Consider the following 23,302-nt stretch of genomic DNA (forward strand, 5'->3'; position numbering starts at 1 on the left):
CTAAAACACATCTTCTTGTGCGGTCTAGTGCGGTTTGGTGCGGTTTGATGCGGTTTGGTGCGGTTTGGTGCGGTTTGATGCGTCTTGATATGGCTCGATACGGTCTGGTGTGGTAGGGTGCAATCACAACACACTGCCGAGGTCAGATAATGCAACTTTATTCCCAAGATACGAAATATTAACTTGTATTGCGGCTTTCACTTGACACTTCGGATCCAATTTTCGAATGTTTGAGTTCTATATTGTATCCAATGCTCTCTCTAGTGGGGGTAAGGTGAGGGAATTGCTGACACGAAGCTTCGAAACATTCTCTTGTATTGTATCTGTCATGGAGGATTCGAACTCAAATTTCGAACCTTTGAAACAGCTTATTAATTCTATCACACTCTGAATGCATTTTCCGAAGCTTTGAATCAGTTTATTATGCTTCATCACACACTAAAGATATAGTCTCAAATTCCGAAGCTTCGAAACATCTCGTATCCTCACACACACACTGGCGATATCGAATTCAGTTGCCTTAAATATTCGAAGCAGTGTCTCTTACTGGTCCAATGAAAATGAATTCAAAACCAAATCACTAAATTTCGAATCTCTCTCTAACACCGTCCCGCCTGTTGAGATTATAACGTTAAATCCCGGAGCTTCGACACAGAGTCAGATTCTGTTTCATGCCGAGAACAGAGAGTCGGGTACTGTTTGACGTCGAGAACAGAGAGTCAGGTACTGTTTGACGCCGAGAACAGAGAGTCGGGTACTGTTTGACGCCGAGACAGAGTCGGGTACTGTTTGACGTCGAGAACAGAGTCAGGTACTTTTTGACGTCGAGAACAGAGAGTCGGGTACTGTTTGACGTCGAGAACAGAGAGTCGGTACTGTTTGACGTCGAGAACAGAGAGTCAGGTACTGTTTGACGTCGAGAACAGAGAGTCAGGTCGGGAGGCTGTTTGACTTGTTGTTCTCTACCGCCTACAATAATATATACAATATGACCCCCTACAATATAACCCCTACAATATGACCCCAACAATATGACCCCTTACAATATGACCTAATATGACCCCTACATTATGAGACGCTGTATCTCACTGTCTCCTATAATAAAAAGAAACTTAAAACCTGGAATCATTGGAAAATTATCTCAGTCTCACAAACTCATAGGAATGAATTAATGGTCTGGCCGTGTCTCATAAACTCCCAGCAAATAAAAAAAATAAAGCTTCGAAATATTGTTCCGTTCTGTCTCACTAATTCAGAATGGGTGAATTAAGGGTTTCGAATTAAAACCCGGAGCTTCGAACCACTGTCAGACACTCTGGAACCCCTTTCTTAATGAGGGGAAATGGAATCAGGGGATATTTACGGTTATGTGAGGACTGAGGGGGAAATCGAGGAATGAGAGAGAGAGAGAATGGAAGATATGGGGAAACAGCTAGAGGGTGTAAAGGTCATTAGGAGGTCACACGCTGAGGTCAGGAGGTCGCGAGGCTGATGGGATTGGAGGTGTCTGGGGTGAAGATTCGATTGGTTGAAGTTATGATGAAGAGTTATGGAAAGAAATGAGAGGGGAGAAGAGAGGGTGGAGAGGAAGAGAGTGGGAGGGAAAAGAGATGGATGGTGAAGAAGAGGGATAAAAAGAGAAGGATGGAAGAGAGAGGGAGAAAAGGATGGAAGAGATAGGGAGGGATATAGCGGGAAGAGCGAAGGAAGGAGAAAAGGAGAGAGGTGGAAAGGTAAAAATGGGAGAGAGAGAGAGAGAGAGAAGACTTATATACATGTGAGACAGACAGACAGACAGACAGACAGACAGAGATGTAAGAGTCGTATGTATGTGTGTGCGTGTGAAATAGACAGGAAGAAAGATAGATGTGTGTATGAGAAAGAGATAGAGAGAAAGTGTGATATAGATGTAAGAAAGAAAGAGAGAGAGATCAGTCAACCTCCCAGGGGCCCCACAAAATATATTCCCGCTGAGTTCCCAGATAAAGGGCGTGTTAGAAGGTCTTGGTGAAAAGTGTTGTGCTGGTGAAAAAAAAAAAATATTCTTCGTGAAATTTTTTGGTTTAAGGTGAAATTTTTTTTTTATTCTTTTGTAATTTTTGTTTTCAATCGTGGTGAATTTTTTTTTTTGGTATCTTGGTGATATTTGTTGTTTTGGTGAAAATTGTTATCTTGGTGAAAATTGTTATCTAAAAATTGTTATCTTGGTGTAAACTCTGCACTAAAAACTGTTATCTTGGTGTAAAATTGTTATCTTGGCTCTATAACACCTACTAACACAACTGATAACACCTCGGGGTCATTTACCACCTCCCAGGGTGACTGATAACAAGCTGCAATGACTCGTCTTGTACCAGAACTTAGGTTAGCTTAGGTTAGCTTTGGTTAGCTTAGGTTAGGTTAGCTTAGGTTGGGTTAGGTGACATTCTCAAGGGCATGTTATCGTATTTTACTACAAGAAAATGATAATAATGATAACTGATAACTCATTGGGAAGCTGAGAGAGAGAGAGAGAGAGAGAGAGAGAGAAGAGAGAGAGAGAGAAAGAAAGAAAAGAAAGAAGATGATAGAAGGAAAGAGAGAAAAAAAAAGAGAGAGAGAGAGAAGAAGAAGAAGGTGATAGAAGGAAAGAGAGAGAGAGAGAGCGAGAGAGAGAGAGAGAGCTAGCTTATCTCACCCTGGAGAAATCAACACACCACTCTCACTTACCAATACCTTCCTGTCTCTGTGTGTGTGTGTGTGTGTGTGTGTGTGTGTGTGTGTGTGTGTGTGTGTGTGTGTGTGTGGCTGTTAACTCACAAATAAAACAAAACAAAAGAAACACATATAAGTTACTGGTAAATAGATAATCAAACACAAATCAACAAAATATGAAACAAACAAACAATTAAATAAAACAAACAAACAAACACCAAACAAACAAACAAACACCAAACAAACACATAAACCTGATCTAGTTAAGGTGACCTCGTTGTCTGGTCGTTATTAAAGGGAATTAAATGTCATGTCCTCTCCTTCTTCTTGTCCTTCCTCCTCCTCCTCCTTCTTATTTTTCTTCTTCCTCCCATTCCTTCCTCACCCCCCCTTTCCCCGTCTCTCCTCACCCCCTCCTCCCCACTCCAAATATAACACAATCTCTCTTCTCATTTCTCACACGCCTTGGGAGGTCTCGTGGTCTTCCTCATAGCATTTAGTCACACCACACACACACACACACACACACACACACACACACACACACATGGAGAAGGTGGTTGTGGTTGTGGTTGTGGTTGTTGGTTGTGGTTGTGGGTGTGGTTGTGGTTGTTGGTTGTGGTTGGTGGTTGTGGTTGTTGGTTGTGGTTTGTGGTTGTGGTTGTGGTTGTTGGTGTGGTTGTGGTTGTTGGTTGTGGTTGTTGGTTGTGGTTGTGGTTGTTGGTGTGGTTGTGGTTGTTGGTGTGGTTGTTGGTTGTGGGTTGTGGTTGTGGTTGTGGTTGTGGTTGTAGGAGAGATAGGTTGTGGTAGTTGTGGTTGTTGATATGGGATTGGTCCTGTAAATGATACGTGATTGGTCCTTCACATGCAAACATAACACGTGATTGGTCCTTCAGATGTAAACATGACATGTGATTGGTCCTTCAGATGTAAACATAACACGTGATTGGTTCCTCAGATGTAAACATAACACGTGATTGGTCCTTCAGATGTAAACATGACACGTGATTGGTTCCTCAGATGTAAACATGACACGTGATTGGTTCCTCAGATGTAAACATAACACGTGATTGGTTCCTCAGATGTAAACATAACACGTGATTGGTTCCTCAGATGTAAACATAACACGTGATTGGTCCAGACGAGATTGGATGACACACAGACACACCAAGAGATTGGTCGCCTCCCGATATGTAAACACAAGGTTGAGGAAGAGAGATTGGTCGACTCCAGTGTGTGTGTGTGTGTGTGTGTGTGTGTGTGTGTGTGTGTGTGTGTGTGTGTGTGTGTGTGTGTGTTGACTTCCACTCTTGGCACGACGTGACTATACCCACTACCACCATTACCACTACTACCACTACTACCACTACTACCACCACTACCACCACCACCACCACCACCCCACCACCACCACCACCCACCACACCACCACTACCACCACACTACCTCCCTCATTCATATCAAGATGTTGACAACTCGGCTCACGGTAGGGATAAACCTCAAAGAAAAGAGAGAGAGAGAGAGAGAGAGAGGAGAAACAGTTGCTTATCTTTTGATCTTGAGAAAGCTTCCACGTATAACTATGTTTATCTCACAATCCTATGATGAAATATGTTTTGGTTAGGTTTACGTTAGGTTAGGTTAGGTTTTGTTCCTCTTCCTCCTTCTTTTCCTTCCTCTTCCTTCTTCTCTTCCTCTTCCTTCTTTTCTTCCTGTTCCTGTTCCTGTTCCTGTTCCTCCTCCTCCTCCTCCTCCCTTCCTTCTTCCTCCTCCTCTTCCCCTTCCTTCCCTCTTCCTCCCCTTCCCTTCCCTTCCTCCTCCTCCTCCTCCTCCTCTTCCCCTTCTTCTCCCCTTCCTTCCCCCTTCCCCTTCTTCCTCCCCTCCTCCTCCTCCTCTTCCCCTTCCTCTTCCCCCTCCCTTCCCCTTCCTCCTCCCCGCCTCTTCCTCCTCCGAGAGATCCAGCAGCTCACTAACTAACTCACTAACTCACACTTATACTTGATGCTTAACCCTTCCTCCACCCCTTTCCTCTTACCCCTCCACCTTTCCCTTCCTCCACCTTCCCCTTACTCCCTCCGTCTCCTCCATTTTACACCATCTTCCCTCCCCTTCCACCCCCTTTTACCACAATTTCTCCACCCCCCATATTTTTCTTTTCACTTTCTCTCACCCACTTCTTGACTAATTTTCTTTTCTCACTTTCTCTCCCCCTCCTGTCTCACTTTCTCCTCCACTTTCTCACTCTTTTCTCTGTCCCTCTTTTTCTCTCCTGTCTCTCACTTCTCTCTCCCACTTTCTCTCCTCTCTCTAAGTGCAGGAAGTGAGCTGGCCTCCAACGTGACACACCGGATCTCAGGGAGGAGGAAGGGTGGAAAGTGAGAGGGAGTGAGGAGGTCAAACACTAAGAGGGAGGAGGGGGAGAGGAGGAGGGGTCAGGGGAGGGGAGGAGGGGTGGGAGGGAGAGGGCAGGGAGGGGAGGGGAGGTGAGGGGGGGAGGGGAGGGAGGAGGGAGGAGGGGAGGGAGGGTCAGGAGGGGAGAGGTCAGGGAGGGAGAGGGCAGGGGAGGGGAGGAGGGTGGTGAGGGGAGGGAGGGGGGAGGGAGGGAGGGGTGGGGAGGAGGAGGGTCAGGGGAGGGAGGAGGGGTTAGGGGAGGGAGGGAGGAGGGGAGGAGGGAGGGAGGGAGAAGGGTCAGGAGGGAGGGAAAGAAGGGTTATAGTGAGGGAGGGAAGGAGGGGAAAGCAATGCTAGAGGCCACAAGAAGGACAGTGGCCATAAGTAGCCTCCCTTAACCCCCCTCCTCCCTCCTTCCACCCTCCCTCCCTCCTCCCTCCCTCCCTCCCAGACGTGTACTGTATGTTGATCTTTTTCACCAACATCTAAAAACACGACCGAGTTTGTCTTCAGTAATTCCCTTCCCCTTGCCTCCTCTCCCTTCCCCCTTTTTCTCCCCTCCCCTAGCCCCTTCTAGCTTGCCCTTTCCTCCCCCACTTCCCCGTCACCCCTTCCCTCACCTCTCCCCCCCTCACCCTTCCCTCACCTCTCCTCAACCCTTTCCCCCCCTCACCCTTCCCCACCCCTTCCCTCACCTCTCCCTCACCCCTTCCCTCACTCTCCTCACCCCTACCCCTCACCTCCTCACCTCACCACCATCTTTAATAAATTCGTTGGTGGCAGTTCAATAACTGATAACGGCTTATCTAGTCCAATGGCCCCACTAGGGGAGGGAGGGAGGGAGGGATGAGGGAGGGGTAAAATATAATCAACTGCGTCACGGGGGCGCCTACACCTGTTCTTCCTATTCTCCTCCTCCTTCCTCCTCCTCCCTCCTCCCTCCCCTCCCCCCTCCCCCCAGAGTTGAGTATTGGAACCATTTCACGTCATTATTTGGTTATCTTGGTGGTGCCCCATGGACGTCTCTCTCTCCAAACACACACACACACACACACACACACACACACACACACACACACACACAGACACACACATAAAGTCAACACACAATACACATAATTTAGTCACCCAACCAAACCTAACCTAACCTAACCTAACCTAACCTAACCTAACCTAATCTAACCAAACCCAACCAACCTAACCTAACCTAACCTAATCTAACTAAAACCAAAACCTACATGTATACGTATCGCCATGTAAGTTTGATAGGATAAAAAACGTACATGTGTGTATATGTGTACGAGAGTCTTGATGACTTTAGTGTACCTGAGAATTCCACTAAAAATTACCTTGATAAAAAAGAGTTAATTAAGAGAGAGAGAGAGAGAGAGAGAGAGAGAGAGAGAGAGAGAGAGAGAGAGAGAGGAGAGAGGAGAGAGAGAGAGAGAGAGAGAGAGAGAGGAGAGAGAGAGAGAGAGGAGAGAGGAGAGAGAGAGCGAGAGAGAGAGAGAGAGAGAGAGAGAGATTTTTGCCCATCCACTTCTTTTCCAACACCTAAGAACAACACCATTATCTCCCTTTCCATCTTCCATTAACCACCTCTCCTTCCCATCACTCGCCTCCCCTTTTCCATCACCCAAGACCACCTCCCTTTCCTTTGTACACTCTCCCTCTCTCTCTTTTCTCAGTCTCTTCCATCTTCTGTTCCATTCAACCAGAAGAAGCAGGTGATAGCTGTCTTAAGGGAAAAAATGGAAGGAGGGAAGAGATAGGTGATAAATGGAAGGGGAAAGCAGAATGAAAGAGAGGGAGAGAGAGAGAGAGAGAGAGAGGGAGAGAGGACAGAAATCAGCTCTTCCCCATCTCCCTTCTTCATCTTCCTCTCCCTCCTCTTCCACCACCTGCCTCTTTTTCCACCTCTCCCGCGTTTTCTTTTCCTTTCACCAGAACTCGGAGGTGTTTCTGGCTCTCTGCGTTCACTTGACGACCTCTAGTGGTGACCAAGACTTACTCAACACTAGCTGGGTTAAAGCACCAACCTGATATTATAAACCCTGAGGCCCTGTGTTGTGGGATGTACGATAACTTACCTCAACGTACGATATTTTGACGAGTTAAATACGATTTTTATTTCTGCTTAAACTCAGATATCTCGGTACGATAACTTAGCACTTGTTCGTTATTTATGTTAGGTTATGTACGATAGTTTTTTGTTGTTCAATAACTTTCTTGAGTGTATGATATTTATCTAGTTATTTATCGTAGTAGATAATATTTCTTTATGTACGATGACTTTCCATAGGGTACGTTATTTAAGACTTCACGTACGATAGTTTTAAACCTCGTACGTGTGAGATCGTTTAAGGCAGCAGGATTTCTGAGTTGTCGATACGATAATTCACCCCCACCATTACCTCCTTTATACGCGTCCGTACGATCGTTCCTCCTTAACAATCACCCTAAGGTATCGTTTTTTTCCCTTTACGATACATTACATTACGATATTTTAGTCTTTTAGTGTCTGTAAAAATCGATCGTTTCAACACACTGTACGACAAGTTGTATCAAAGTATGTTATTTAATCTGTGTTTGTACGATAGTTTATATTTATTTTGAATCGTATCTTTGGAAGATGCCAGTTGATGTTTTTGTTATGGTTTTACGTCAGGGTTCAAAACATCAGGAGCTTACGGTACAGTGGGAGAGACAGGGTACATGTGAGCGGTACAGGTGGGTACATGTGAGCGGTACAGGTGGGTACATGTGAGCGGTACAGGTGGGTACATGTGAGCGGTACAGGTGGGTACATGTGAGCGGTACAGGGTACATGTGAGTGGTACAGGTGGGTACATGTGAGTGGTACAGGTGGGTACATGTGAGCGGTACAGGTGGGTACAGGTGCGTGAGCGGTACAGGTGGGTACACATTACTACTACTACTTTGCTGTCATTCGTAATCAAGTATGACGATCATCCAGCTATGATACAATGATATGAGTTATTAATGATGTCACCTAGGTTAGTGAGCTCTGAGGTGACTAAAGAGGCCGATACGGGACCGGCAGGGTCGTTAACAGATGTTGCACGTGTGGAGGGCTACATCTACTGTGGAGGGCGCGCAGCGTCTTTCCGGCGTTGCTTGTCTGCCCTGGTTTGCAGTCGGGCTAACTTTAAAAGTATTGACACCTTCTCGTGTGGTGGTCCTCCAAGCGTTACGATGTGAGTAATTGTCTCCAAGATGAGAGGGTCGATTTGGCACTTTTACACACACACACACACACACACACACACACACACACACACACACACACACACACACACACACACATAAAACATGACGCCAGACGTGTTTTAGTTCAGGAGAAACACGACATTTTCAAACACCACGTCACGTCCACACGCCTACCCCGCCCATCACCACCCACCCACCCTCACCACCCACCCCCACCCACCCACCCACACCACAGTCAGTCATCAATATTGGGTGAGCCGTCAAGTCTTGCTTCTTTCTCTCTTTCTCTCTCTCACATATACCCACTATCTTCTTTTCTCCTTTGTATTTTGCCTCTTTTCCATTTTGTCTTTCCCTTCTTTATCTGTTCTATCAATTAAGTCTTTCCCTCTCCTCCTTTACCACACTCTCCCTCCGTCCACCTTCTCCTTCCATCCACCATCCCTCCCACACTTCTTCTTCCCCCTTCCTTCACCCCTCCCTCCCTCCTTGTTACCAACCCCACAATCCTCTCCTCTCACTAATATACTCTCACCACATCAAACAGCCTCGTTCCGCCATGGTTTAAAACGAACAAAAGATCTTCACTACCCTCACCCTTTATTGTCTCTCATCTATCACATAATCACCCAATCATTGTGTCTCACCGCGTCTTGCTATTGTCTCTTTGTCTCATCCAATCACTGTCTCTCATCGCGTCCTGTCTCTGTATCCCATCCAATCACCTCTCAGCCAATCACCTCTCAGCCAATCACCTCTCAACCAATCACCTCACCAATCACCTCAGCCAATCACCTCTCAGCCAATCACCTCTCAGCCAATCACCTCTCAGCCAATCACCTCTCAACCAATCACCTCTCAGCCAATCACCTCTCAGCCAAACCTCCACTCAGCCAATCACCAGCAAGGAATCAGCTGGTTAAGTATTCAAGGGACAAGTGTGTAGTTTAATCAGCCTGTATTAAGTGCCTCTCTCTCTCTACACTTAAGAGGGACTTATTAAAGTATTATAAGTAATGGTTAAGTTTATAAGACAGCTAAGTATAGTTAAGTTTTTATAAGTATCTAAGTTTTTAATCTATATCTTGGTTATTAAAATTCATGTAAGAAAATACTATAATATTTCGTCAATTAAAAAAATAAACAAAATTCATTAAATTTTAAAATATATAGAAAGAAAAGAAAATATATTTATTGTTCTTTTTAAAAATCGTGATGAGAAAGAGAAAACGGAAGTGTTCAAAGACAGAAAACGGAGGTGTTAATAATTTTAAGGGGGTGACTAAGATAAAGAGAATGAGATGCGAATGAGATGATGATGAGAGAAAATGGAGGAGAGAACGAGAGAGAAGAGAATGAGAGAAAATGGAGGAGAGAACGAGAGAAAAAAGAATGAGAGAAAATGGAGGGGGCGGATCCAGGAATATCAAAAGGCCCGTCCAAAAGGGTGGGGGACATGGCGAGCAAAGCGAACCCACTTTAGCTAGGTGGTGTGAAGCAGGAAGGGGTTACTGTAATCTCCACCCCACCACCCCCACCCCCCACCCCCCGGATTTTTTTTTTTAATCTGACCAATATCATGGCCATTTTGAAGCCATTTTGAAGCCAGTTTGAAGTCATGTGCCCTTAATATTAGGAGATATTTTGAAGTTAACAGTAATTACTTTCTACTGTACTGCATGAAAGAGAGAATGGGAGGAAATAGAGATAATAGAAGGGAGAGAATGGAAGAGAGAACGAGAGAAATAATGTGAAGGCTGGTGAGTTTTTGCTGGTGAGACGAGAATTTGGTCCAAGGTTTAATTGAGAATGAAAGAGGAGGAGAATCCGCCAAAGACTTGATCGTTGTCAGAGAGTCGTGTTGGATTGACTGGTGATGAGGAGAGGGGTGAGAGGGAGGAGAGGGGTGGAATGGGTGAGAGGGAGAGAGAGAGAGAGAGAGAGAGAGAGAGAGAGAGAGAGAGAGAGCAGGTAAAGTTATTCATATTAACCCATATTACGCATAATAAGAAACCTTCAATACGCAACTACGCATCATATTTCTCACTATACATCTGTGTGTGTGTGTGTATGTGTATCTTTCTCACACCATATATAACTAATCCCTCACTATATCTCTCACCATATCTCTCATTCACCCTCAGGTTCGTCATTATCGATACTATAATAATTGGTGACCCTCGAACGTCCCTCCTGCGTCTCAAGAACTCAGAGGCCCGAATTATCCTCCTCTACTCTACCCGGGATGAAGCTGCTGTCATTATGAAGGAAGCTACGTCCCTTGACCTCGTGGATAAAAATTACATCTGGATAGTTACCCAATCCGTCATCGGGGATAGAACCGAGGGATTGGTTGTCTCTAATGAATTACCTGTCGGGATGTTAGGTGAGTATTGGTGTTTGTCTTTGGTTGTGGGTAGATTTTTTTTTGATGGTAGGGGTGAAGGGATAGGTTCTAGGTGGTTGGGTTGGATGGTTGGTAGGATAGGGGGTGGGAGGTAAGGTTCGAGGGGTAGGTAGAGGAAGGGATAGAGGAGAGAGAGAGAGAGAGAGAGAATGAATGAATGAAAGAGAGAGTGAAAGGATCCAAAATATAAAGAAAGTTTGAATATCTTTCCAAGAGAGAAAGTTAGTTGTTGAATTCTCTGATGGGAAGAAAGTTGTTTAAGTTTTATCTCAGAATTCGCCTTTCACCAGTCAAGTTTTAGGTCTCGCTTGAAGAAAGTGTTATATAATCTCGTGGTGAAAGTGACGAGAGAAAGTAAGAGAAAGTAGTGTGGCTATTGTCTTGTGGTGTGGTGGAGAGAGAGAGAGAGAGAGAGAGAGAGAGAGAGAGAGACAAGCAGAGAAATAAAAACAAGATTGGTAAAAAAAAATGAAGCAAATGTACACACACACACACACACACACACACACACACACACACACACACACACACACACACACACACACACACACACACACACACACACACACACTGAACATATGTCAACAAAGACACAAAATTAATATCCAGGTTACATAACAATAATCTCTACTATGTGACCAATATTTACATAACTAAATTAATCCCACCTGAATGTTTTACCTGTATGGGAGAGTGGTCGAGATAGTGAGATAGTGAGAGAGAGAGAGAGATAATGAGAGAGAGAGAGAGAGAGAGAGAGATAAAAACGTGTAAAAGAAAGACAGTGTGACTAAACTCGTCTTAGGTAATCAATGATGTCACTCAGGTAATTACATGTTGATTACGTCACAAAAAGTCATAAAATACCTGTGTAATTATTAAAGGTGGAATTAATTAAGACTTGAACTAATTAATTACTCTAATCAAACAAGAGAGCTAATTGGCTGGAAGGTTATGAAACAAGGGCGATGATTGGCTGAGATACTATCGAATAAAAGTGATTGGTTGGAAGATTTGTAAACAAGGGCGATGATTGGCTGAGAGACTATCGAATAAAAGTGATTGGTTGGAAGATTTGTAAACAAGGAAGATGATTGGCTGAGTAGTTATGGTTAGGTTAAGTTAAGTTAGGTTAGGTTAGGTTAGTTTAAGCTAGATTAGATTAGTGTAGGTTAGGTTAATTCTTCTTGTTTGCCAATTGTCTGCACCTGCTTGTCTAGGTTAGGTTAAGTTAGGTTAGATTAGGTTAGTTTAAGCTAGATTAGATTAGTGTAGGTTAGGTTAATTCTTCTTGTTTGCCAATTGTCTGCACCTGCTTGTCTACTTTCGCCAACTCACTGTTTACTTATGTGATTGTTTGCTGCGTCAACTCAACTACCTCCTCCTGTCCAATTAGTGCAGGAGTGTGTGTGTTGATAGATCCAGCAGCTCTCTTTGTCTGTCTGTCTGCCTTTTTCGTGGACCAAATCATAAACTTGATAAAGAAAAACATTAATTTCCTGTCACATAATTTAGAACAGACAGACAGACAGCCAGACAGACAGAAACAGACAGAAACAGACAGACAGCCAGACAGACAGACATAGACAGACAGACAGACAGACAGACAGACTAATTGTAAATGTATCTGTTTTACACAACATGTAATTTACACCAGACTCAAGAGAAGATTACCACTATGTAAAAAATTTATTGTAAATAGACATATTGTAAAAAAGTAATTAACAAGAATATTTACATATATATTAATGTACATATATATACACACATCCATAATCTCCGTAAATCCTGTAAAATAGCATAGAAATCGCTTTTTAAAATCCTCATATATTCTAAATAAGAAATTCCATCCCCCAGCAAGCCATAGAAAGACGATTCAATCCCATTAACCACCACTAACCAGGCTATCATGTGTACGAAACCTTAGAGAGATGAAAATAATAGCATTGGATCCTTTATAATAGCATTGGATCCTATGAGAGAGGTTTGGATCCCACTAAACGTATAGGGTTGGATGCGGTTATAAGAGGATTTGGGATGCATGAGTTTATTCAGGAGCCGATATTAAGTGTTTTGAACCTGGAGGTGGGTGTAAGAGAATGTTGTGTTGTGTTTTTCCACTCACTCACTCGCTCTCTTTCCCTCACTCTCTCCCTCTCTCTCTCTCACTCAAACTCTCTCTCTCTCCCGACAGGCGTTCACTTCGATACCTCCCTCGAGAGCTTGACCTCCAGCATCCCGACGGCGGTGGAGGTCTTTGCCTACGCTATCGAGGAGTTCGTCAATCAGACCCGCTTCACCCCTAGCGATCTCAACCCTCAGCTCTCCTGCAGCGACCACAGGAACTCTAAGTGGGCTCTGGGCACTACTTTCTACAGGTATGACTGCCACTACTTTCTACAGGTATGACTGGTGACTTTCTACGGGAATGGGGGGGGGGGGATACTGGGAACTTTCTAAGCTATAAAAATAGTTTAATTGGACTTTCTAAGGTAGTATGACTGGTAACTTTCTACAGGTATGACTGGTAACTTTCTACAGGTATGACTGGTAACTTTCTACAGGTATGACTGGTAACTTTCTACAGGTATGACTGGTAACTTTCTACAGGTATGACTGGTAACTTTCTACAGGTATGACTGCCACTACTTTTTACAGGTGTGACTGGTAACTTTCTACAGGTGTGGAGGTTTAATTGGATTATCTACAGGTATGGGGTTATACTTTTTATAAACTTTCCTCTACTTTTTTATATTTTTCTTAATACTTTGTTACTAATTGCTGCCTTTGTTTTAGTAATTATGCTTTTTTGTATTTTCATTACTTTTTTATACTTTTATTACTTGTTATACTTATTAAATTTTTTTACATTTTATGATTAATTTTACTATTTTTTTATAATCATTACTTTTCCTACTTCCACTACTTTTCCTACTTTTAATACTTTTTAGTGGTGTTTACGTGTAAGAGACGGGTAATATTTTCATCATGTTATCTGACGGACTCTTAAAACTTTTTCTCCCAAGAGTTTAATGAGGACAAAGTTTTATGTGGTAATATTTCTTGACCAATTACCTCACGTTTTTGACGTTTTATGTTCTTGTTCTTCATGTTCTTGTTATTTTTGTTGTTCGTTGCCTTGTCTCCATATTTTGTTGTTCTACATTTGTTGTTCTTGCCATTTTGTCTCATATTTCGGTTCTAATTTTGTTCTTGTTCTTGTTATTTTGTTCTTGTTATTTTTTTGTTCTCTCTCTCTCTCAATGTCTCTTAATTGTCTCTATCTCTCTGGATATATTCCTTGATCTTTCTTCATCTCTCCCTGACACGTTGAGAGACACCCAGAGATTTCTCCTAATTCCACGTTGTCATCTCTAATTACCTGTTTATCTCTCTCCTTCTCTCACACACTATCTCTCTCACTATCTCTCACACTGTATCTCACTATCTCCCACACTATCTCTATCTCTCATTATCTCTCTATCTCTCCGCCAGACACCTACGAGACGTGAACATCCCCCGGCAGTCGTCCACCTTATCCTTCAACACAGATGGCACCAGGAAGGATGTTGAGCTGAAGATTGTCAACCTAAGAGAAGGAACCTCTAATAATATGATCTGGGAAGAGGTGAGAGATAGTGAGAGATAGTGAGAGATAGTGAGAGATAGTGAGAGATAGTGAGAGATGGTGAGAGATAGTGAGAGATAGTGAGAGATAGTGAGGGAGATAGTGAGAGAGATGGCGAGAGATAGTGAGAGATAGTGAGAGATGGTGAGAGATAGTGAGAGATGGTGAGAGATAGTGAGAGGATTTTAATGAACGTATATTATTTTGTAGAAAAACTTAATTTATATATTATCAAAAATCTTTCAATAATTATGTTGAATTATTGAAAAATCCTTCTATATATTAATCCATGTAAATCCTCCAGTAGATTAATCCCTGTAAGGAATCTTCGTAAATCCTTCAAAAATCCTTCAATACTCGTTCATATATATATGTATAAATCCTATGTAAATCCAGGTAAATCTTTCAGTATATTAATCCTAAGACTTAATAACTCTACGTAAATCCGTTATAACCAGTGTAAATCTCTGTAAATCCCCATAAATCCTTCAGTACACTAATGGTTGTCCTTGGCACGTTCAGATCGGTGTGTGGCGGTCGTGGGAGGATGAAGGACTGTCCGTGAACGACATTGTGTGGCCTGGCAACGGACACGTACCTCCCCAGGGCGTGCCGGAGAAATTCCACCTTAAGGTAAAGAGAAAGAGAGAGAGTGAGAGAGAGAGTGAGAGAGTGAGAGAGAGAGAGAGAGAGAGAGAGAGAGAGAGAGAGAGAGAGAGAGACCCCCTTTCCCTACACCACCGATAGAATTACTGAAAAAAAACTCTCTTTAAAGGATCACACACTCTCTTTAACCCAATCTGCTCCTCTACATTCCCCTCCTACAAAAGCCTTTACTCCCCTACAAAGGCCTCGACTCCCCTACAAAAGCCGACAATCATCTCCTTTCATTCCTCACTCTGCAAAAGATTCCGCTGTGAATGTGTTTGAACTACAAGACTCTTCTGTACTAACTCTCTATAAGACTATTTAAGCCTCCCCCCCTGTGTTATTGGCATTAGTCACTTGTTTTATTGTTTGTTTATTGTGATTGTGGTGGTTATGGTATCTATACATGCTAGGAAAAAGGGCGGGAAAAGGTGGGATAGTTGTTTTAGTATGTTTTTTGCTTTGTTTGTTTGTCCCGGTTTATTTGTTTTAAAGAGAATGGAGGATGTTCGTTGCTATTTTGTTTTTGTCATCTATAGACGCGAGGGAATGAAGGATGGGAGAGGATACGTGGTTTTATATCTCCGCTTTGTCTATTTTCGGAAAAGCTATATTGGGAAGCGTTCGTCATTCGTTTTTTCGGCTGTTGTTTTAGCTATCTATAGATGCGAGGGGGAGAACGAGAGAGAAGGGGAGATTCATATCCTTATATTTTCTTTCTTGTTGACTTATTCAGCGTATGGGTAGAATATATTGGCTTCCTGTCAGTCACTTGTTTTTTGTTATGTTTGGTTCAGTTGTCTATAGACGTAAGGGAAAGAGGAGAGGGATACTTGTCCTTATACTTTCTATCCATTTATTGTTTATTCAGTTTAAGGAAAGAAGATATTGAGTTCCCGTCACTCACTTGTTTTTTTTTTTTGGTTCAGTCGTCTATACATGTGAGGAAAGTAGGAGGAAAGATACCTGTCCTTATATATTTTCTCTGACAGATTTTTCATTTGTTTTTCTTAAGGAGACAGACAGACAGACAGACAGATAGATAGATAGATAGATAGATATATTTTAATAGAACCCACAAAAACAATATCTAGAGTGTGTTAGAAAGTCAGGACAAAGGTGTAGAAAGTAAAGAAATGTGGAGTGAATAAAAACTTTAGAAAGTAGAAGAGAAAATGATGAAAAGTAATAGAACACGAAGAGAAAGTTTACGAAAGAGAAGAGAAACTTATAGAAAGTGAAGATAAATTAGAGAAAGTTATAAAAATTGGAAGAAAATTTTGTAGAAAGTGAAGTGAAAGTTATAGAAAGTGAAGAGAAAGTTATAGAAAGTGAAGAGAAAGTAATATAAAGTAAACAAATACAAAGAAAAACGAATGCAATAGAAAGCTGTAAAAAGTTGTTAAAACTGTGAAGAAAATCGTAGAAGGAAAAGAAAGTGAAGAGAAAGGGTAAGAAACTGTGGCAGAAAGTGAAGAGAAAGTTAGAAAAGTGGATGACAGTTGGTAGGAAATGAAGAGAAGTTATAAAAGTAAAAAGAAGACAAAAAGAAAAGTATTACTTGCAGAAAATGAAAGAAAAGGTGAAGTGAAAGTATTAGAAAGTGCAAGGAAAGTAGTAGAAAGTTAAGATAAATTAGGAAGTGAAGGGAAAGTCGTATAAAGTATAGATGAAGTAGCTGAAAGTTTAGATAAAGCATTAGAAAGTTAAGTAAAAGCACTAGAAGATAAATATAAATTATTAGAAAAAAAATAGAAAGTATAAAGTGAAGTGAAAGTGATGGAAACTAGAAAATGCACAGAGCGTTTAGAAAGTGAATAAAATGTTTCTAATCGTAAGTAAATGTTGGAGAAAGTGAAGAGAAAGCAATAAAAAAGAGAAAGTTATAGAAAGGAAAGGCAGTTAGAAAGGAATGATAAAGATAAAATGTGAACATTATTAGAAAGTGTAAAGAAGAGAAGAAGATGAAATAGCTGTAGAAAGTGAAGAGAAAGCAATAGAAAGTAAATATAAGGTGATAGGCAGTGAAAAGACAGAAAGACAGACAAAGAGAGAGAGAAACAGATAGAGAGATAAACAAAGAGAGAGAGGTAGACAGAGAGAGAGAGAGAGGTAGACAGACAGAGAGAGAGAGAGAGAGAGAGAGAGAGACGACAAACAGACAGACAGACAGACAAGCACGCAAAACAATTTCTTCCCCCACACGCTCTCCAGTGTTCCATATTTCCCCCTGAATGGGTTAATTTTTTCCCTGCCACTATTCCCCAAACCTACCCCTTCATACACTTTTAAAAGGAGGATAATTCCCTTAATTTTCTCCCCTAAATGAGTGTAATATCCCTGCCCTCGCCTCCCTGTCTCTTGTGCTAGATGGGTAATTTCTCGATATTTTTCCCCTAGTGAGATATGATTGGGTTAAATGTGTTAATTTGGTAGTATTTTTACCCTGAAGGTCTGTTTTTTCCCTAATTATTCCCTAAATGACCCATATTCAATAAATAGCTATAATTCCCCTACATTTTTTTCCCTAATTATTCCCTAAATGACCGATATTCAATAAATAGCTATAATTCCCCTACATTTTTTCCCTAATTATTCCCTAAATGACCGATATTCAATAAATAGTTATAATTCCCCTACGTTTTTTCCCTAATTATTCCCTAAATGACCCATATTCAATAAATAGGTATAATTTCCCCTACGGTTTTTTTCCCTGAATTGAGATAAAGAAAATTCCCTTCAAGATCTATCCTCAATTTCTGATGATTAATTCCCTACTTTTTTCCCTAAAGGATTCTAATGTTTCCCTTCAGTTTACAGAGAGTCTATCGTTTTTTCCCTCCCTCCCTCCCCCCAATAACCTCTGCAGCTTGATCAAATTTCCCCTCATTTCCTCCCTAACTATATCAATTTCCCCTGCCACTCACTCCATACACCAGAGCATTGACACCACCATCTGGGGGAAAATAGTGATATAGATAGATAGATATATAGATAGATAGATAAAGTAGAAGTTAGATAGATAATGATAAAAAATAATTAGGGTGGGACTGGTCTTAATTTTCCCTAGTTTCATCCATTCTTACTCGAATTTTTCCCTAGTCATAATTTTATTTTCCTATTATTGTCAGTTTTCTTTTATTAATAATTATGTTAATATATTCTAGCATCACTTTTTCCCTTAACATCGTAATTTTCCTTTAAATATCCCTAAAATTATAAAAAATTCCCTAAAATATCCCTAACCTTATCAAAAATCCCTAAAAATTCCCTAAAATCATCAAAAATTCCCTAAAATATCCCTAATCTCATCAAAAAATCCCTAAAAGTTCCCTAAACTCATCAAAAAATTCCTAAAATATCCCTAAAATCATCAAAAATTTCCTAAAATCATCAAAAATTCCCTAAAAGCATCAAAAATTTACCTGTGATATATTTTTTCTCCCTATAACAGATCGTGTACCTGGAGGAACCACCTTACATTAACTTGGCCCCAGCTGACCCCGTGACGAAGCAGTGCTCAGCCAATAGGGGAGTTATATGTAAAATTCCCCCAAACAAGACGCCAGAGTGAGTTATTTAGCTTATTGTGGTCGGGTAATTTCCTTGGATTTAGGGAATTTCAGATGCTTAGGTTAAGTTGGTTTGGTGTTAAGTTAGGGTTAGGTTAGGTTAGGTTAGGTTAGGGTTTGGTTAGGGTGAGGTTAAGTTAGGGTTTGGTTAGGTTAGGTTAGGTTAAGGTGTATCATTAATATTATTCATAACTCACTCACTCACTCACTCACTCACTCACTCACTCACTCATTATTTTCATCTTTCTGTCCATTTCTTTGTTTGTCTATTTCTGTTTATTCATCTCTCTCTCTCTCTCTCTCTCTCTCTCTCTTTATTGGCTACTTTCTCTTTACATTCTAAATTATTACTCTCTCTCATATCTCCCATTTTCATCTCTTTCTCCTTTCTCTTTTGCCAGTCTCGTCTTTTCCTTCTTTCTCTTGATTTATTTCTCATTTCTCTTATTACCCGTTTTATTATTTTTCTCTCCCATCTACCTTGATTTATTATCTCTTTTTGTCCCTTATCCTTTCGTTCTCTCTTTCTCTTTCATTTCTCTTGATTTATCGTTCACTGCCTCTAGTTCTGAGTTTTATTGCCTCTCTCTCTCTCTCTCTCATTCATCCTCCCTTTTCTATGCTTTATCAACTCTCTTATCTCCCCATCTCCCCATACTAATCACCCCCTTCACCCCACCACCCCAAAACTAACCACCCCCTCTCCCCACCACACCCCACCCCATCAATTCCCACCACCCCCATAACTAACCACCCCCCACCCACCATCACCCCACCACCCCATAACTAACCAATTCCACACCCCACCATCACCCCACCACCCATAACTAACCACTCCCCCACACCCCACCATCACCCACCACCCTTGTTCAACCACCCCTCACCCCCACCATCACCCCACCACTCACTCCCCACCACCCCATAACTAACTAATTCCCCAGACCCCAATTCATCACCCCACCAATTCCATAACTAACCAATCCTCTCCCCATCCCAGCGTGGTAGCGGGAACGTCTCTACAGCTTCCACGACTATGTGCTGCTCTGGCTTCTGTATCGACCTACTGGAAAAATTTGCAAGTGACTTAGGCTTCTCGTACGAACTGACTCGTGTTGAAGATGGCAAGTGGGGTACTGTTGATGTGAGTACTGTGTTTGTTTTCGTGTTTGTTTTGGTGTTTTTATTATTATTATTACTTACTATTATTACTATTACTATTGCTATGAACATGACTATTGCCGATGCTATCATTATATGGGTATGTATTCAATTCCCTTTGTGATAGATAGACAGACAGATAGATAGACAGAAACAGACAGAGAAACAGAAAGTGATTTACGTACACACACACACACATACACACACACACACACACACATAAATCCCTAACATCATTCATCATTCCTCCCCCTGTTGTCTCTTCTCTCCTTTCTTCCTTCCTTCCCTTTCCTCCTCCTCCCCTCTCCCCTTGATATGTCTCCCAGTAGCACACAGGCATCGTAACAAATGTCTCCTATACTACCCTATTTTCCCCATTTTTCTCCAGTTTCTCCCTAGTTTTACCCCAGTTTCTCCCTATTTTACCCCAGCTTTCCCTATTTTCCCCCTAGTTTCCCCCCATCTCCACTAATTGGTGGTTATAGGCATGTACACCCCATCACTCAACCCGGCCTTAACGAGCATACCAATTGCCCCATTTACGGTTGATGGCTGTGGTGACGTGGTGGGTAGTTTGGGTGTGTGATGTGGTTTGTGGTAGTTGAGAGAGAGAGAGAGAGAGAGAGAGAGAGGGATTGCCACTGCCTACTCAGGTCTCCTATACCCCACACGCCCTCCACACGCCCCCACATTCCCCCCCACACGCCCCCTCCACACGCTCCCCCACATGCCCCCCCCACATGCTCCCCACACGCCCTCTCCACACGCCTCTCCACACCCCCCACACCCCACACGCCCTCCACACGCCCCTCCACACGCCCCCACACCCCACATGCCCCCACACGCCCCCCACCCCCAAACGCCCCCCACATGCCTCTCCTTCACAGGCAGACGGGGGAATTGATAACAAACCGGAAGTGTTGAGTCATCCATGAAAATGAACCCCCTGTCCTCAGTGGTGAAGGTGTGAACTGTGCAACCTGTCAGCTAATTAACCAGATAGACAGATAGGACAGATTATTCATCGATCTAACCACTCACCGCTGTTCATCCATCCATCCATCCACCCACACCAAAACCCACACCACCCACACCACCCACCCACCCACCACCCACCCACCCACCCACCCACACCACACCCACCCACCCCACCCACCCACCCACCCACCCACCCACCACCCACCCACACCACCCACCCCACCCACCCACCCACCCACCCACACCACCCACCCACCCACCCACACCACCCACCACACCACTCCACTCCACCCACCCACCACCCACTCCACCACCCACCCACCCACCTGCGGCCGTGGCTAATTAGTGATATGGACATCACCTAAGGAGGCTGGGTGTACCTGAGTTAATTACCGGTATTATGATGAAACTTGTTAATTGGACAGGTGAGAGAGAGGGGGATAGAGTGAGAGAGAGAGGGAGGGAAAGACAGGTAAACAGACAGACAGACAGACAGACAGACAGACAGACAGACAGACAGACAGACAGACAGACAGACCCCTTAAAACATAGACCTAAATGCGACCCTTAAAATTACCCTAAAAAAGATGACAACAGGACTTTAATAATTCCCTTAAAATGTACCTAAAATATCCTTTAAAAAGTACCTAAAAAATTTACATAAATAAAGAAAAACAAAAAAAAACAAAAAAATTCCAGATAAATAAAGGAAACAAACAAACAAACAAACAAACAAATTAACAGAGAAACAAGCAAAAAAAAAATCGAAAAAAAAAAACATCATATATTTTCATCTGGTATCAAGTTCAGTGCTAAAAGGACACAAGATCCAGTTGGCCTGTTTAGAAATTTCAAGAGCTGGTGTTTACAGTCGTTAAGGGTCATTACGCTGAGCTAATGGCCCTGAACTGCCCTATTTAGGTCATTAACCATCCATCAGGTCCAGGTGATGATGTAGTGCTGGAGGGGGGAGGAGGGGAAGGGGATTGGTCAATAAGAGGTAGGGGGAGGGGGAGGGAGGAGGGGGGGGAGAGGAGAGGAAGGGGGAGTTTATTTGATCTCACTCTTTCACATTTTGTCTATCTGTCTGGTTCTGGTCAATCTGTGTCTGTCTGTATGTCTGTATGTCTGTCTGTCTGTCTGTCTGTCTGTCTGTCTGTATGTCTGTATGTGTCTGTCCGTTTCGTCTGTCTGCTAAAATATTGTATATAATGAAATGAAAAAATCCTTCTGATAACTTTACCTGTAAAACACACACACACACACACACACACACACACACACACACAGTCACACAGGGAATTCTCTTGGTGGGAAACCCATAACATCAAAGGAGAGAGAGAGAGAGAGAGAGAGAGAGAGAGAGAGAGACTCGGCATTTTATTAAAAGTGCGGTGTTGTCGTGTTCCCAGTGTCCTGTTGTTGCATCTGGTCCTCTCTCTCTCTCTCTCTCTCTCTCTCTCTCTCTCTCTCTCTATACTTTCTCTTTCTGCTCTTTTCCTCGTTTCTCTATTCACTCCTCCTTTGTTTTTCCTTCTCCGTTATTTTCTAGTTATTCTTTTATCACTGTTTTTCCTCCTCTCCTGTTTTCTCTTCATCCTTTCTCACTTTTTTCTTCCCACAATTGCTTTACCAATCTAATTTATCTTTTTTCTTTATCTCCTCCATTTACCCTCTCTGTTCCATCTATTTTTCACATACACACATATACACATACATACACACACATACACACATACATACATACATACATACATACATACATACATACATACATACATACATACATAACACTTAATCTGTTTGTTGTCACTCGGAATCAAGTATGACGATCATCCAGCTATGATACAATGATATGAGTTATTAAGGATGTCACCTTGGTTAGTGAGCTCTGAGGTGACTAAAGAGGCCGATACGGGACCGGCAGGGTCGTTAACAGATGTTGCACGTGTGGAGGGCTACATCTACTGTGGGAGGGGCGGCGGCAGCGTCTTTATGCCTCGGTATGTAGTCGGGCTAACTCGTAGATGGTGCAGGATATTGCCTTTCATGCCATCATGGATTGCCTCACATTGGTGAAGAATTTTAGTGGACAACCAAAACGACTGAGGGCTCCCCTGTTGACCGAGTTGAAGGCCTTGGTTAGGTCATTGAAGGTCATGTACAGGTCACGGCTTTGTTGTTTATCATCTTGTTAGTGGCAGTGTTTACCACGCCTCGAGATGGTAGGTTGTCATGATGGGTCACCTCCAGGAGCTGTAGTCAGGACACGCACAGTACATCAGTGTTTGACTCAAGCAGCTAACAGTACATCAGTGTTTGACTCAAGCAGCTAACAGTACATCAGTGTTTGACTCAAGCAGCTAACAGTACATCAGTGTTTGACTCAAGCAGCTAACAGTACATCAGTGTTTGACTCAAGCAGCTAACAGTGAAGTGACAGCTTGGCTCTTGACAAGTCGATGATGAGTGTGACGGTGGTCTGAGCCGCGGGTGATGAGGACGTCTCGGTGATCTCTTTCTCTGACAATGATGTAGTTAACGAGGTGCCAGTGTTTGGGTGGTGGGTGTTGCCACGAACTCTTGAACCGGTCG

At 42.6% G+C, this 23,302-nt stretch overlaps 1 protein-coding gene across 1 annotated transcript in view; it reads left to right on the plus strand.

The window, feature by feature from the left end:
* The window catches only part of LOC121863693 (glutamate receptor ionotropic, NMDA 2B-like), a 92,565-nt gene that overhangs the window by 66,747 nt on the left and 2,516 nt on the right, over positions 1–23,302 (plus strand). The window contains 6 exon segments of the mRNA XM_042362435.1: positions 10,461–10,702; positions 12,918–13,101; positions 14,219–14,351; positions 14,874–14,984; positions 18,454–18,569; positions 19,569–19,712. Coding sequence (XP_042218369.1) covers positions 10,461–10,702; positions 12,918–13,101; positions 14,219–14,351; positions 14,874–14,984; positions 18,454–18,569; positions 19,569–19,659 — 877 coding nt within the window. The 3' untranslated portion in view covers positions 19,660–19,712.

Source organism: Homarus americanus, unplaced genomic scaffold (genome assembly GCF_018991925.1).
Source record: "Homarus americanus isolate GMGI-L3 unplaced genomic scaffold, GMGI_Hamer_2.0 scaffold8807, whole genome shotgun sequence".
NCBI lineage: Eukaryota > Metazoa > Arthropoda > Malacostraca > Decapoda > Nephropidae > Homarus > Homarus americanus.